Here is a 15484-nt window from a genome sequence, read left to right as displayed (position 1 = left end):
TTTCACCAGTCTCCAAGTGGACGCCCAAGCCAACGGTCAGGATGAACCCTGACGATTACGTGATCGTGCTGCGGCCACGCAGTACGTTCGCCCTCAAGACAGCATTCCAGCACGGTGAGCTCGGCGCTGCCATTTCGCAACTCATCGGGAGAGAGCATATGAATGCGATTACAATTTCTCCCATTTGGGAGCAAAACATTATCGTCGCAAAACCTCGAGGTGGCTCAAAAGCTTCTGACGGACATCCAAATTACCACCAGCAAAGATAGCTCCCGCTTCACGGACACCTCAAGCTCACCGGTGATGTGTGTCGTGGTGTCATTACTGTGCAGAACCTTGAAACCAGCGAATCCTTGAAACAAAGTGTGCAGTGGCGCGCTGGTGAATTAGTCCATGTGCGCAAGCTGGGAACATCGAATATAGCTGTGCTAACTTTCGAGGGACGCAGCGTTCCGCGTTACGTCCACTACAACGCAGAACTGACTCCCGTCAAGGAGTATAAGAAAACGGTGCCAGCGTGCTACCGTTGCGGCACGCTGGGGCACCGGGTGGACAACTGTCCCACCCCGGTCAGAGAAAGACGCGGCCTTTGTGGCCAGAGCGTGGGGGTTGGTACTGAGGGGATGGCCCCCCGCGTTTGCAATCCCATGTGCATAATATGCGGGGGCCCGCACCTCACCAGCTCCCGCGAATGCACCAGCAAATTCATCCGGCTTCCGCAGCTAGGGCCCAGGCCGCCAATCAAGCCACCCAAGGGAGCCAATTCCGGCGCTACACGGGGAAGTCACGCCACCGGCCGGCAGCAAAACAACCAGAAGACGCCACGGCCTCCCCCTGGCAAGACAGCAACGGTACCGCCACCACCCGGAGCAGCGGACTTCCCAGCTCTAAGGTCTTCATCTGGCGGCGCCGCCTGCAACCAACCCAAGGTAGGCAGCTGGGCGAGGGTCGCCTCCTCTCCTTCCCCTCCTCCCCCACCAGCACCGCCGAGACGCAGGAACTCAAGCGCGAGCTCGCCCTCTTGCGAGCTCAAAACGAAAAACTAGCCAGCGAGCTTAACTCGCTCAAAGCCCAATTCCCTACTCCGTCCGCGTCGAGCGGCGAGGAAGAAAACATCACAGACAGGGAGATTCCTACTCCTGTGGAGAGTCGCGCCGCGGCCCTGGAGACCCGGGTGACCGCGATTGAAACACAATTGGCTGACCTCCCCAAAATTATCCACGATACCATTGCGCGTCAGGTGGAGAGTGTCATCGCACAGGTGACAAGCCGTAACTCACATTATCCAAAAATGGATAAAGGACAATCCGAGCGTCCTTAAACGCGTAGGGCCCATCAGGGACGCTAACCGCCCCTCCAAATTCAACAGAGTTATTCCCGATTAGTTTGACTTCTAGGAAGACTCCTGCACGTCTGCGCTGGGCACTAGCGGACTGGGAGTCTTAACAACGTAACCCCACCCTCCGCCTCCGACCATGGCCCCCAACCCTAAGCCGCGAGCAAGAACAACTCAGCCGCTTACACTAACGCAGTGGAACTGCCGTGGTCTCAAGAACCGCACGAAGCGGGCTCATCTCCGCCTCTACCTTGAGACCTTTGCGTTCCTCGTTGCCGTGGTTTCCCTTCAGGAACCCGGCGCCGGGGCCAAACTAACAAACTACACTACATTTCAACACAACCCGCAGACATGTATACTTGTTCACAAGCAGTATACTGCGCAGGAGGTCACAGTCCCCACAACACCGCCTTTCCCATACAAGATGGTGTCAGTGCTGCCCCTAAAGCGGTCTGACACACCTGTACACATTCTAAACATTTACTGTCCACCTAAACTTAAGAACTTCACGTTGAATGAAATTTTCACCCAAGCTATGCAGGTGGCTGGAAGGGATCCCCTTCTGATCGTCGGAGATTTCAACGCCCCGAGCAGGCTATGGGAGTACCCCCGGGAGGACAGACGTGGAAGGAAGCTTGAGGAACTTTTTGACTTACCCCGAACTGACCCCGCCAACCCAACACGTGTCGGCAATTCGATTCAACGAGATACTTGCCCGGACCTCACATTTACGCGCAACGTACGCCATGCCGACTGGCTGAATACAGAGGACACTCTGGGTAGTGATCACTGTATAAACACCACAACCATTTACATGTGTCCCCTGAAACGCCCACTAACACAAGCTCGTGTCCCGGACTGGACGACTTTCCGCACCTCTCTACCCAACGTAGACTTCCTCCAGTCGGGATACGACGCATGGTCCAAATCGCTCACGTCTACACTCACACAACACGAAAAGCAGATACAGCTCACAGAAACACAAACGGACGTGGACAACCACTTGCTCCACCTTTGGGAGGCCCGCCGCAGCCTCACAAAACGATGGAATAAACAGAAACATAACAGACGCCTAAAGAAACGCATCCTCGAACTCACACAACAGGCAGCGGAATATGCTACTCAGCTAGCCGACACTAACTGGGTGGACCGCTGCAACACGGCTGCGCGCCAGATGTCTGGCCGCAACACGTGGCGCCTATTCCGCGCTCTCATCGATCTAATACAAACACGCACGGAAACCCAACGCCACTTACATAGGGCATTGCACCACTTTAGAGGATCGACAACACAGCTAGCGCACACGCTCAGGGATCGATACCTGTGCACCACTAAGGACCCCCGGCCAGCGGCGTACTCCTATGCAGGCGAAGAGAACACGGAGGTGGACACTCCGTTTCAGCTCCACGACCTCCGGGCGGCCTTAAGCAAGATGAAGCGGAGCACTGCACCCGGGCGCGACAAGGTTACGGTCAAGCTCTTGGCCAACCTTCCCGACGCAGCCTACGCCGCGCTCCTCAAATACATCAATAGCATTTGGGACGGAGAGACTCCTCTCCCTCTCGATTGGAAATTGGCTCTCGTGACCTTCATTGCGAAGGCCGTCAAACCTATTGATGTGGAAACCTTCGCCCCATCTCCCTCACGTCTTGTGTCGGCAAGCTGATGGAGACGATGGTGCGTGACAGACTCTCCGATTATCTCGAAACACAGCACATTTTCGCGGACACTATGTTCGGTTTTCGTCCTCACAAGTCAGCACAGGATATACTTCCGCAGCTCCACCACGACATTTTAGATCCTGTCGACAAGGTGGTCCTGGCCTTGGATCTTAAAGGCGCATTCGACAACGTCAAACATGAAGTAATCCTGGACCACCTCAGTAGCACCAACTGTGGCCACAAAACATTCCATTACATAAGACAATTTCTTACAGACCGTCAAGCCTATATACCCATACAAGATGCGGAACACGGGCTATACACCATCGGCTCGAGGGGAACACCTCAAGGCGCGGTCCTGTCTCCCCTGCTCTTCAATTTGGCAGTGCTTTGTCTTCCCTCCAAATTGTCTTCTCTGCCCGGGACACATCACGCTCTTTATGCGGATGACATTACAATCTGGGCCACGCAAGGTAACCTGGGCCACATGGAGTCCTGCCTGCAAGCAGCGGCGACCCTAGTCGACGACTACGCGGCCTACTGCGGACTCCAGTGCGCCCCAGCTAAATCAGAATTTGTGCACTTACGTCCCTCCCCTCGGGACACTACACCTCTTCGCATCAATCTTCCCTCGGGCCCGATCCGGGAGGCCAAGGAGATCCGCGTCCTTGGCCTCTTCATACACCACCAACGCAGAGTCGACACCACCCTAGCCAAACTTCGCACGGTGGGAGACCAGGTGGGCCGCATGGTCCGCCGGGGCTCCAACAAGCGGGGCGGATTACGATGCAAGGATGCACTGCGGCTTGCCCATGCTTTCGTAACGAGTAGAATCCTCTACTCAACTCCCTACTTGCACCTGCGCAAACACGATGATGACCAACTGGAGATCATCCTGCGGAAAGTCATCAAGCGGGCTCTCGATCTCCCGGTAACCACGTCCAACCAGAGGCTTCTGGCCTTGGGCGTGGTGAACACATTTCGGGAGCTTCGAGAAGCCCACTTAGTCAACCAATACACGCGTCTTGCACAGACCACGTCCGGTCGCCGCCTCTTGGGCCGGCTACACATCAAATATGACTACCACATTGAGGAAAGGGAGAGAGTGCCAGAACCCTGGAGACGCGCCCTCCGGGTCCGACCCCTTCCCCGCAACATGTCCAGAGAAGACCATAGCGGTCGTCGCCAGGCGCGCGCGGAAGAGTTGGCGCGATACTATGGTAACCAAGAACACGTGTATTACGTGGACGTTGCCGGCCCACACCACGGGGGGTGGTACACGGCCGCAGTCGTACACAACAAGAACACAGTTAACGGGCTCACTTTCAAAGCCTACAACGCAACACACGCGGAGGAGATTGCCATTGCTCTGGCTCTCACGAATCCCAAGTCAGAACACATCATCACCGACTCGCGAGGGGCTTGTCGGAACTACGAGTTGGGCTGGGCTCCTCCGCTTGCCTGGCGCATACTGGAATATAGCTGTCGATGCGAAGATCCAACTCCACGCAACCTGATTTCGGCCCCCGGTCACCAGGGACTCCAGGGAAACGAACAGGCCGATCAGGCCGCCCGCGCACTCTCTCCCCAGGCTATCTCCCTGTCCTTGGAAGGGTACTCCCAATCAGACAATCTGGCCCTTACATTCAAACAAATCACCGATTACTACAAGAAGGAGCGCCGGCGCTACCCGGCCCCTTGTAAGGGTCTGGATCGCGCTGACGAGCGCCTCCTCATCAAAATTCTTACTAACACTGTACTGTGCCCGGCGGTGCTTAAATATTTCAATACATCCTTTGATGGTGCGTGCCAGTTCTGTGGGGAGGTGGCTGACACCTTCCACATGGTTTGGGCGTGTCAATCAAACCCATCTATCCCCCCCTACCCCAACCCCACCAGAGAGGACTGGGAGGCGGCCCTGCTCGGTTGTCAAGACCTAAAGAGCCAAAAGGCTTTGGTTCAACGGACGCGGGCCGCGTTGCTTGCCAATGGGGCACCGGAATAGGGGCTCCACTCAGTATTGTAAGGGGAAAGGACCAATAGGGTCCTACCCCAATCACCTTTCTGTAAAAAACTTAATTTCCCATAAATGTTTTTCACCACCACCTTCCGATGTGTCATCCAGCGTCCAGCACAGTTACCGAATTCATGTTACCGCGGACGCACGACGGAGACGCGGTGCCTGTGCTATTGTTGCTGGCGGCACCGTCGCCAGAACGCTCGTTCTGTCTCCGTCTTGCCTCCCCACCACAGAAACTTTCTAGCGCGCAGCTTTCTACAGTGCAGTGTTTCAATGCCTGAAGTCGTCCTGTTTGTGGCCAGTGGATGTTTTTTAACCTTCTCGCGTCCCTGCAGATTACTGTGAGGAAGCAGGTGTACGGTGGACGATCGGTACGCGATGCGGCGGCGATGGGTCTATGAGCGTCCGATACTGAGAAGAGGCACATAGTTAAGCTGTAGTTGCCACTGGACGCTGGACCCTCAATGACAGCTTTCCTTTTTTTAAGGAACCTTCAGCGATTGTTCCCGTGGCACACGTGTGTCCCACATAGGCAGAGGTTCGGAACGCAGCGAGTTCAGTGCTGTTTGTAGGCGGGCTCGGAACCTTTCCTTTCCCAAGTATTTGATTAGCTAACATCCTTTCCCCAGTCTTTGATTGGCTGACGGAAACTTTATTGTCCTTTCCCTAAGCGTCGATTGGTGAGAAGTGTCACCTGTTTTATTTTTGGTTGTTGTACCCGCCAAGGGCGGAGACAGAAGGCTTAAAACGGAACGCTCTCGCATTGCGGCCCAGGTGACTGACTCTGTCCTTAAGGCGATGCAGCCTATGGGGGTCTATTCTTGTAGTAACGCTCAAAGGGCTAGAAGCAGTTGTCGCTCTCTAGCACCAGCGTGCCAGCCCTAGCAGTCAGAGCTGTGACCCCCAACCCGCGGTGCGGTAGGTCGCAACCACGGCGGGTTCGGGCCAGAGGGGACAAACACGAGTATGCTACTCGGAGGAGCGTTTATTGCTCCCGAGCAATACAGTGCAGCAGCAACAATACAACCGCCGTAACGAGCGAGGATGTTCCGCTCGCGTACGGGGGTGGAAAACACAAAGGGCAGAACGCACGCAAAAATGTGGGGGAAGTAGGTTCCGCTCACCTCGCGTGGTTCCTCGCTCACGGCCCGCGGCGGTCCAGTCACACACGGTGGCCGGGCGATAAGGGCAGCGGTCTCCGTGGCAGATCTCTGATCCGTGCGTGTGCACGGCTCCCGCCAGAAGACGAGCGAGCCTCGGGAGAAACGCGTCTCATCCCGGGCTGTGGAGAGGAGGTCTCTCCGTTGTAAGAGGGGAAAGAGGGAAAGTCTCCGCGGCGGGGAGCGAAAGGAAGCGGGGGTGGCGAGAGTGCCCTCCCTCGCAAAACCTCCCGAACGGCGCGCGCATAGCATCGCGTGATAATTACGCGCGGCCGTTACAATGGGGCAGGGGATTCATGTGTATCCCCACATCCCCCCCTCCTTAAAACTGCCCTACGGCCGAGAAGTGACCGCGTTCACAAAAAGGGTGCACCGAGTGGGGCCGGCGAAACGCCGTTTAACTTTAAAACCAATTAAGAAAAGATTCAGCTCACAGCCAGCAGTGCCGCCGTCGAAGGCCGTGGACGCCAGGGCAGGAAGGCAGTGTAGACGACCGCCATGGACGACCGTGGAGCCCAGGGTTGAAGGGGGTCGATGACCGCAGGTCCCGTGAGTCGGTCAGGGCAGCTTTGCCGGGACGCGCGGACGGCAGGCAGGCTCAGGGCAATTACGCACCGTGTCGTAGCGTACGGCAGGCCCCCACTCAGCTGGATGAACCGCTTGCTCCTGGCTCGCCCTCTTTTCCTCTCGTTGGGGGGTGACAAAGGCGCGCCGACCCATTTTCCCTCTGCCGCAGAGGACTTGCGAGGCGGGCCCAGCGGGGCACCAAGCTTCTCTTGCGGGCGAAGCCGCTGCCGCGGGGACAGGGGGACTCCAAGGCGGCCTCTCTGCTGCAGTTTTCGCCATGGTAGACACAGGCCCCGGTTTCCCCGAATTCCCGCTCGCTCGTCCCGCGGCCGACCGGAAGCTGTTCTTCTTCTGTGCAACTCGGTGGTGACAGCGGGCTCTTGGCTTCGGAATGCGGCCGCCTTCCAAACGGCCTGGCTCTTGGTGCTCGAAGCCGCAACGGTCGTTGCGGCGTCCGCTGGCTCTCCTCCGGGCACGCTGTGAAGGCTGGCCTGAGCTGCAAGGCTATCTTTTCTTTCTAGTTACATTACCAATTTACACATTTTTTTTTTTGAGCTAGTCTAACCCCGCTCGGTCTTTTCCGACGAGAAAGCGTGTGCTTGCTCCGGAAGCCGTGCTGCGAAATATGGAAGGGGTGTTCCGTCCATATTAAGCAGGAGAAATTACTCCCTGCGCGTTGGTCAGAGTTGTTTCTGCCGTGGGCGCAAGTTGTAACGAGGTGCCGGGCTCTGTTGTCGAGCCTTGCCTCTCGGTGCGGCTGCCTGCTGGCGGGGGAGGGTGTTCTCCACAGGCCACTCGCTCCCTCTGTCAAAGTAGGGTTTGAGATCACAGACATGCACTGGCCCGCCGGTCGGTCTTAGCGTCAAGTCCGCCAGCCTGTAGACGAGAGAGGAAAGTTTCTCCCGAACTACATATGGTCCCGTCCATTTCGGCGCCAGAGAAGCAGAAAACCGCTTACTGGCATCGCTCAGAACGTGACTGCGCCTCAACACCAGGTCACCCGGTTTGTAGTGAACTTCCCGGTGAGAGCGGTCATACTGCGCTTTCTGCTGGGCCCGAGCAGTGCTCAGATTCCGGCGTGCTTTGTCCAAAGCCTCCGTCATCCTCGCGCGCAGCCCGGTCGCATAGTCAGCGCGTGCCGACCAAGCAATCGGAGTGTTGCTGCGAACCTGTAGAGTAAGTTCTAACGGGTTCGGCAGCTCCCTGCCAAGGTTGAGAGCGGCAGGTGTGTACCCAGTCGAGCGATTCACGGTCGACCTGAGAGCAAACCCAATCTCGGGGAGACAGGTGTCCCAGTCGATGTGCGTCTCCGCAAATGCAACGAGCATGTGCTTGATGTTGCGGTTCACGCGTTCCGTGGGATTCGCCTGGGCGTGGTACGTGGTTGTTCTCCTGTGCTTAATGCCAAGGGCCGCACAGGAGTCCACGAAAAGTTTAGCAGTGAAGTACGATGCATTGTCCGTTATCAACTGCCCGGGGTAGCCGAATCGTGTGAACACCTCGATCAGCTTCCCCATGATTACGCGTGCCGTCAGCTTTCGAAGTGGGAACAGTTCCACCCATTTGCTGAAATGGTCTGTGACAACGAGCAGATATTGGTTTCCACTCGGAGTCCTGGGGTAAGGTCCCATGACGTCACAAGCCGCAATTTGCCAAGGACCCTGGCTATTGATCGGCTGCATGAGCCCAGGTGGGCGTCCACCACGTGGCTTGACCCTTTGGCACACGTCGCACGAGCGGGCGTAGCGTATCGCATCCCGCTTCATGCCAGGCCAGGTAGCGAGGCGGCACAACTTGAGGTAAGTCTTAGGGCCACTCGCATGCCCAGCGATGCACGTGTCATGAAAGTAGCGTAAAAGTGCTCCTCTCAACGTGCGTGGAATCACCACCTTGAAGGACTCGTGTGTATCCTTCTCGGAGGGGATATATCTCAGCAGGATGCCATCGGAGTCGAGCAGATAGGAATCCATCGCGCTCACAGCATTACCAGCTGTGTTCGAGCGCCCCGCACGGACAACAATACCAGTTGCCTCCATGTGCGCCGCGGCCGCGCCGCCCGGCTCCCTGAGCCCGTCGAACACTTTTCGACAAAATGGATCCTCCCGCTGTGCCTCCAACAGCTCCCTTCTGCTGAAAACGCTCACCACTGAACTGATGCCTTCAAAGTGGTTCACGCTTTCGCCCTGGGAAGGCGGGGTGTCCCTTCCCTCGGGGCGTTGTGTGAGCTGCGCGGCAGTCGCGCTGCTCTGGCTGTCGGGCGCGGCGGAATGGGCAGTGTTGTTACTTCCCAAGCCGTCAACGGGCGCGCGCGAAAGTGCGTCCGCCACCACGTTGTTCTTGCCCCTCCTGTAGCGCACGGTAAAGTCGTAACGCTGGAGGAGCAGCGCCCATCGCGCTAGGCGTCCGGACGGCTCGCCTAGGCGTCTCAGCCAAGTGAGTGCCATGTGATCAGTCTCAATCACGAAAGCGACTCCATCGACATAGTAGTCGAACTTCCGCAGAGCGAAAATAATCGCGAGACATTCTTTTTCTGTCACGGAATAGTTTCTCTCTGCGGGAGTTAATGAGCGGCTGGCGAACGCCACCGGTCTCAGGCTACCTCCGTGCTCTTGAAGCAGGACTGCTCCTAAGCCCAGGTCACAAGCGTCCGTGTGGATCACAAATTCCCTGTTCAGGTCAGGCAGCCTTAGCTCTGTGGTTTCCGCGAGCGCGCAAGTGAGATGGCGTAGTGCCGCCTCTTGCTCGGGTCCCCAATGCCACTTCACACCTTTCCTTAACAGCGCTGTTAAGGGGGCTTGCAGAGCTGCGCAATCTGGGATAAACTGTCGATAAAAGTTCGTCAGCCCCAGAAAGCGTCTCAGTCCGCCTATGTCTGCCGGCGACGGGAACTGCAAAATAGCCCGCAGCTTATCTTCGCACGGCAGAAGGCGTCCTTTGTCTAGCGTAAACCCCAACAGTGTTATTCGGGTCGCCGCTATCTGGGTCTTGTTCGGGTTCAGAGTGATTCCCGCAGACCTCACCCTTTCCAGTACATCCCTGAGATGGCGTAAGTGCTCATCAAAGGTTTCCGAATACACGACAATGTCATCCAGGTAAGCAAGAGCGTGGTGCCACCTTGCATCGCCTAGGACACGGTCCATCAGACGCTGGTACGTCGCGGGCGCGCCGACCAGGCCGAACGGCATTCGGGTAAACTGGAAAAGTCCCCTGTGACAAGTGAAGGCAGTTTTCTCTCGATCACTGGGGGTCATCTCCACCTGAAAGTATCCTCTGCTAGCATCGAGCGTAGTGAAGTACTTCGCTCCACCAACATTGGACACTATCGAGGGAATGCTCGGAAGTGGGTATGCGTCCTTCCGTGTCACCTCGTTCAGGCGTCGATAGTCCACACAAAGGCGGGTTGTTCCATCCTTTTTGGGCACCAGCACCACTGGAAACCCCCAGGGGCTGTTTGATCGTTCCACAACGCCTGTATCGAGAAGCTCGTCCAGTGCGTTATCGAGCGCTTTCCTCTTAGCCAAGCTGACTGGCCGAGGATTGCACTTCCATGGAACAGCGTCGCCTGTCTCAATTTTGTGCCTAACCAGCGTAGTGCAGCCAGGCCGCTCCGTGAATACGGCGTCGTACTCGTTTAGGAGCAGAGACAAACGCGCTGTTTCCTCCCCTGACAAGCTGTCTGAGTTGTCCAGCAGCGGGTGGGGAGGCCTGCATGCCGCCGCGGCACAGAGTGCAACCGCAGGGGGGACAGGGGGTCGCGCGGGAGGGGAGGGGTTCCCTTCCGCGCTTTTCCTCTCGGCGCGGTCGACAGGCTGGTTGTTCAGCCGGGCCGAAGGCGTTTCGAGGCTCTTTTTCGGGCGATCGTTGCGTACGTCTGCGCGCGAAGCATCAGAAAGCGAATGTGCTCTCGACGCTTTTTGGGGTTGAACGAAAGGTTTCAGGGTGCCACATGCTCGCTCCCTATATCCTCCGTTGCAGACGTCAATAACAATGCCCGTCTTGGCGAGGAAGTCTCTACCAAGAATAATTGGAACCGATAGGCCGGGGAGGTGAGCGAAGCGCTGGCGCCTCACTCTTTTCTCCCACCGCACCACAAGCCGCGCGGCACCGCTCGCGTGTGCAGTGCCGCTGGCTAATCGGAACGTGAGGTTGCTCGCTCGCAGTCGGAGTCCGTTCCGACGGAGATGCTCACATACCTCGTCGCCAAACAGGGATGCGCTCGCTCCTGTGTCTAGCAATGCCATGAACTTACGTTGTGCCACTGTAAGCTCAATAAGCGGTACTGGCGTGTCGCTGGGTGGTTCCAAACGACAAGCCAGCGGGGCTAGGAGTTCGTGTGACTCACTGAGCACCGCTGTTGACGCCGCCGGCTGCGAAGCGTTGCTTACCGGCGGCTGCGTTCGTTTCCCGAAAGCGCGTGCTCTCGGTTCACGGGGCGACTGCACTCCCGGGCGTAGTGCCCTCGTTGGTTGCACCGGTAGCAGAGGGTATTCGGCCGTTGCCGGGCGGGGCAGTTGTCGCCTCGCGCCGGCTGACCGTTCCTCCCTGCCGGGCGAACCGTCGCAGATGCCCTTTGGTCTAGCGTCCTCGGGTCGGTATGTCGGTCCCGATTCTGCATACCTTGGCCACGCGCAGCGTGTGCTGACCGCATAGCATACGTGTACGGGTCGAGAGCTCGGTCTGACAGTTCCCAACCGTTTCTCAGTTGCCCGTCACTTAATGCAACCATTTCGGCTCCCCGGGAACGGTTTCGAAAAGTGTCTCCGTTCCAGGCGCATCGCGGCTCAAGTGCCTGCGACGCTGGCGGGGGTGGCCGATACGCGCGGGAGGCGAGTATGTCCGCCTGTATGCGCTTGGCTGCCGAGGCGAGTTCGTCCAAGTCCCTGAACGGTACGCCTCGTAGGTAGGCTGCGAAGGTAGGGTGCGCTTGTCGCGTAACACGCTCTACCTTCTCGCCGTTTGAAGCTGAGGGGTCTGCGAAACGATAGAGTTCGTCCATCGCCCTCACGTACTCAAGCAAGGACTCGTCCGGATGCTGAGTACGCAGCTCCAACTCGCGCCGCAGACGACGGTCGTAATCTGCGGGCAAGAACTCCTCGCGAAACCTCGCTCGGAACTCCTCCATCGTGCGAGACCGATAGCCAGTAAGGCGGAACCAGCGGGCAGCCTGATCAGTCAGTGAGATTGGCACGACACGCGCCAGAATCTCGCCATCGGAAAGCCCTGTCGCCTGCTGGTAGGTCAGCATGCGCTCAAGGTACTCGTTGGCACTGACAAGATCATGGTAGCCACCGTAGCTGGGAAGGTCCACCCTTAGCCTCGGACTCGCCGCTGGAGCGGGTGTTTGCAGGTTGTTCTGCACGATACCCGTAAGGCTCTCTATGAGGCGCAAGGCGTTGCGCAACACAGCCTCTTGGGCCTGGCCAGGTAGTTCTGGCTGAGGGCCCAGGTGGGATGAGCAAGATTGCACGTGTCGCGCCATGCTCTCCCTACCTGGCGGCATAGCGCTTGGCGAGAAGTGCCTAGCGTCGCCGCTCGTCTGAGCCGGTGTGTCGTGTGAAGCACCGCTCGGCTCAAACGATATAAGATCACAGGGGCTAGCGTCAGCCTCTGGGAACACACCTGCAGTAGTTGTTACTGCCGTGTCAAGATGTTGCTGCTGAGAAGCCGTATTGGACAACCACAGCAGGGACTGGATGTCAATCCCGCTCGCCGCCATGGCTAGTCTGTGTGTCGGCAGTCGCTCACACAGACACTCGGTTTGTCACACCTCTGGCCCCACGTTGGGCGCCAAGAATATGGGGGTCTATTCTTGTAGTAACGCTCAAAGGGCTAGAAGCAGTTGTCGCTCTCTAGCACCAGCGTGCCAGCCCTAGCAGTCAGAGCTGTGACCCCCAACCCGCGGTGCGGTAGGTCGCAACCACGGCGGGTTCGGGCCAGAGGGGACAAACACGAGTATGCTACTCGGAGGAGCGTTTATTGCTCCCGAGCAATACAGTGCAGCAGCAACAATACAACCGCCGTAACGAGCGAGGATGTTCCGCTCGCGTACGGGGGTGGAAAACACAAAGGGCAGAACGCACGCAAAAATGTGGGGGAAGTAGGTTCCGCTCACCTCGCGTGGTTCCTCGCTCACGGCCCGCGGCGGTCCAGTCACACACGGTGGCCGGGCGATAAGGGCAGCGGTCTCCGTGGCAGATCTCTGATCCGTGCGTGTGCACGGCTCCCGCCAGAAGACGAGCGAGCCTCGGGAGAAACGCGTCTCATCCCGGGCTGTGGAGAGGAGGTCTCTCCGTTGTAAGAGGGGAAAGAGGGAAAGTCTCCGCGGCGGGGAGCGAAAGGAAGCGGGGGTGGCGAGAGTGCCCTCCCTCGCAAAACCTCCCGAACGGCGCGCGCATAGCATCGCGTGATAATTACGCGCGGCCGTTACAATGGGGCAGGGGATTCATGTGTATCCCCACAAGCCCTGGGTGAGCTCCCAAATAAAAAATTCTCTCTCCTGCGACTCCCCGCAGGTAAAACGTAAAATAGCTCCTCGACAGGCAGCGGAAGAAAGCGGTTCCGGGCCGATAGCCGCGGCGTTGATGCAACCCCTACCTGGGGCTGCGCCGGCCCCCGAACCGAATGGCTACCCAGCACCGTAAAATAAAAACATCAATATGGCTGGCAAACCTGCTCAGAAAGCTAAAAAATTAGACCAATTCGAAATCATTCAATGGAACTGCAGCGGTTTCAGAGCCTGCAAAAAACGGTCACATCTCCAGCTCTACCTGCAGTCCCTTGGTGACATGCTGGCGCTTCTTGCTTTGCAAGAGCCCGGCAATGATGCTAAATTCTCTGGGTATAGCTTGTTTCAGGGGGGCCCCTCGAAATGCATCCTGGTGCATAAAGCATACACCGCGATTCAGGTCGATCTTGATCTGGAGACTGAGCAGGAATACACCATGGTGAGCGTTCTGCCTCTCAGGCGCCGCGACCCGTCAATACATGTGCTTAATGTGTATTGCCCCCCGCATAAGCCGCGTGTTACTTTCAGCGAAATTTTCTATCGTGCTCTCAAATCGGCTGACAATGAACCCCTGGTGATCATTGGGAATTTCAACGCACCCAGTCTACACTGGGGCTATCACTTCGAGAAAACCAGGGGACGCAAGCTGGCGGAGCTCATCTCCACCTTTCGTCTTACGTTGCTCACGGATCCGTCTTGCCCCACACGTGTGGGCAACTCGGTCACCCGTGACACGTGTGCTGACTTATCTGTGGTTAGGAACACTACAAACGCCACATGGGAGAACCTGGGGGATACCCTGGGCAGCGACCACTGCCTTCTCCGCATCACGCTTTTGGCGAAGGCAGCCCGTAAAAATTGGGGCAAGGCGAAAATAACCAATTGGCACCAATTTCGAACTCAGGACGTCCCTCCGGTACTACTCTCCGACGGCTATGCGGAGTGGGCAACACAGGTCACCAACATACAGAAACAACACACGCAAACACTTCACACCACCGACGAGATCCCCGCAGTGGACAATCACCTCCTGCATCTGTGGCAGGCGCGCCGGAGCTTAACAAAACAATGGAAGAAACACAAGACGAATCGTAAGCTTAGAGCTCGCATTGCAAAACTTACGGAGCAGGCTGCGGCATATGCCGCCCAGCTCACAGACACCAATTGGATAGAACGCTGCAACTCGGCAGCGCGTCAGATGAGCTCGAAGGGGCTTGGCGTCTCTTGCGCAGCCTCATCGACCCTTCTCAAACGAAAGGGGAGACGCAAAAACAGCTCCGGCGGGCTCTGCACGGGTACCAAGGTACGACGGCGCAACTTGCGGACACTTTGTGCGACAGGTATCTCTGCCGCACAAATGACCCGGTTGGGCCCGACTCCGGCAAGCCAAATCAGGATTTAGACGCCCCTTTTGAGTTGCATGACCTTAAGGCGGCCCTGGCTAAAATGCGCCGAGGTGGGGCACCGGGTCGAGATCGCATAACAGTGAAACTGTTGGCGAACCTCTCCGACTCTGCATACCTCCATTTGCTACAATACATAAATCAGATCTGGGATGGGTGTCCGCTCCCACTCGAATAGAAAACATCGCTTGTAGCGTTCATCCCCAAAGCAGGTAAAGCCGTGACTACGGACACCTTGAGACCCATCTCATTAACCTCGTGTGTGGGAAAGCTCATGGAGACGATGGTTCGGGATCGCCTCTCTCCATACATGGAGGGTAAGGGCCTCTTTGCAGACACTATGTTCGGGTTCCGCCCGCGCATGTCTGCACAGGATGTCCTACTCAAACTACACAGGGACATAATACGACCCACAGCAATGCAACAAAACGACAAGGCCATTCTCGCCCTCGATCTTAAGGGGGCGTTTGACAATGTTAAACCTGGCACCATACTCTCTAACTTGACACCACGAACTGCGGGGCGAAGGTCTTCGCCTATGTCAGAGACTTCCTCTCTGCGCGTCAGGCACTCCTCCGGATCGAGGACGAGGAATACGGCCGCCTGGCTCAGGTGGAGGGCATAAAACACGCACTCTACGCAGACGACATTACAATCTGGACCACCGAGGGGAGCCTTGGGGAGATGGAGGACCGCCATCAGCAGGCCGCCTCCATAGTCGAAGCATATGCTGCCGACTGTGGTCTCCAATGTGGTCCCGCCAAATCAGAGCTTCTACACGTCAGGACAAACCACAAGGACAACATGTCTTTACACATATCTCGGTCGGGCG

The 15484-nt window shown here is 57.3% G+C and overlaps 2 protein-coding genes and 1 pseudogene across 2 annotated transcripts; 1 reads left to right on the top strand and 2 right to left on the bottom strand.

Moving 5' to 3' along the window:
• Window positions 1-15484, bottom strand: part of LOC149367771 (uncharacterized) — a 132192-nt pseudogene that overhangs the window by 102613 nt on the left and 14095 nt on the right.
• LOC149367773 (uncharacterized) lies at window positions 624-5062 on the top strand. The gene is made up of 2 exons (XM_089567412.1): window positions 624-929; window positions 4897-5062. Exons 1-2 carry the CDS (start codon window positions 624-626, stop codon window positions 5038-5040), a joined length of 450 nt encoding a protein of 149 aa, XP_089423538.1. The 3' UTR covers window positions 5041-5062.
• LOC149367772 (uncharacterized) lies at window positions 10449-13027 on the bottom strand. The gene has a single exon (XM_089567411.1). The coding sequence runs from the start codon at window positions 12458-12460 to the stop codon at window positions 11126-11128; it is 1335 nt and encodes a 444-aa protein (XP_089423537.1). The 5' UTR covers window positions 12461-13027; the 3' UTR covers window positions 10449-11125.

Source organism: Amblyomma mixtum, chromosome 1, assembly GCF_055824585.1.
Source record: "Amblyomma mixtum isolate Tamu chromosome 1, ASM5582458v1, whole genome shotgun sequence".
NCBI lineage: Eukaryota > Metazoa > Arthropoda > Arachnida > Ixodida > Ixodidae > Amblyomma > Amblyomma mixtum.
Note: the sequence above shows the minus strand (reverse complement) of the source record. Positions and strands in the feature narration are given on the sequence as shown.

What these genes read in the sequence shown, in the direction of transcription:
- LOC149367773 (XM_089567412.1), top strand. Translation starts at nt 624, where the DNA reads ATGGCCCCCCGCGTTTGCAATCCCATGTGCATAATATGCGGGGGCCCG. An exon ending in CCGCCTGCAACCAACCCAAG is followed by an intron (nt 930 to 4,896) that starts GTAGGCAGCTGG and finishes CAACCCCACCAG; the next exon opens with AGAGGACTGGGAGGCGGCCC.
- LOC149367772 (XM_089567411.1), bottom strand. Translation starts at nt 12,460, where the DNA reads ATGGCGGCGAGCGGGATTGACATCCAGTCCCTGCTGTGGTTGTCCAAT.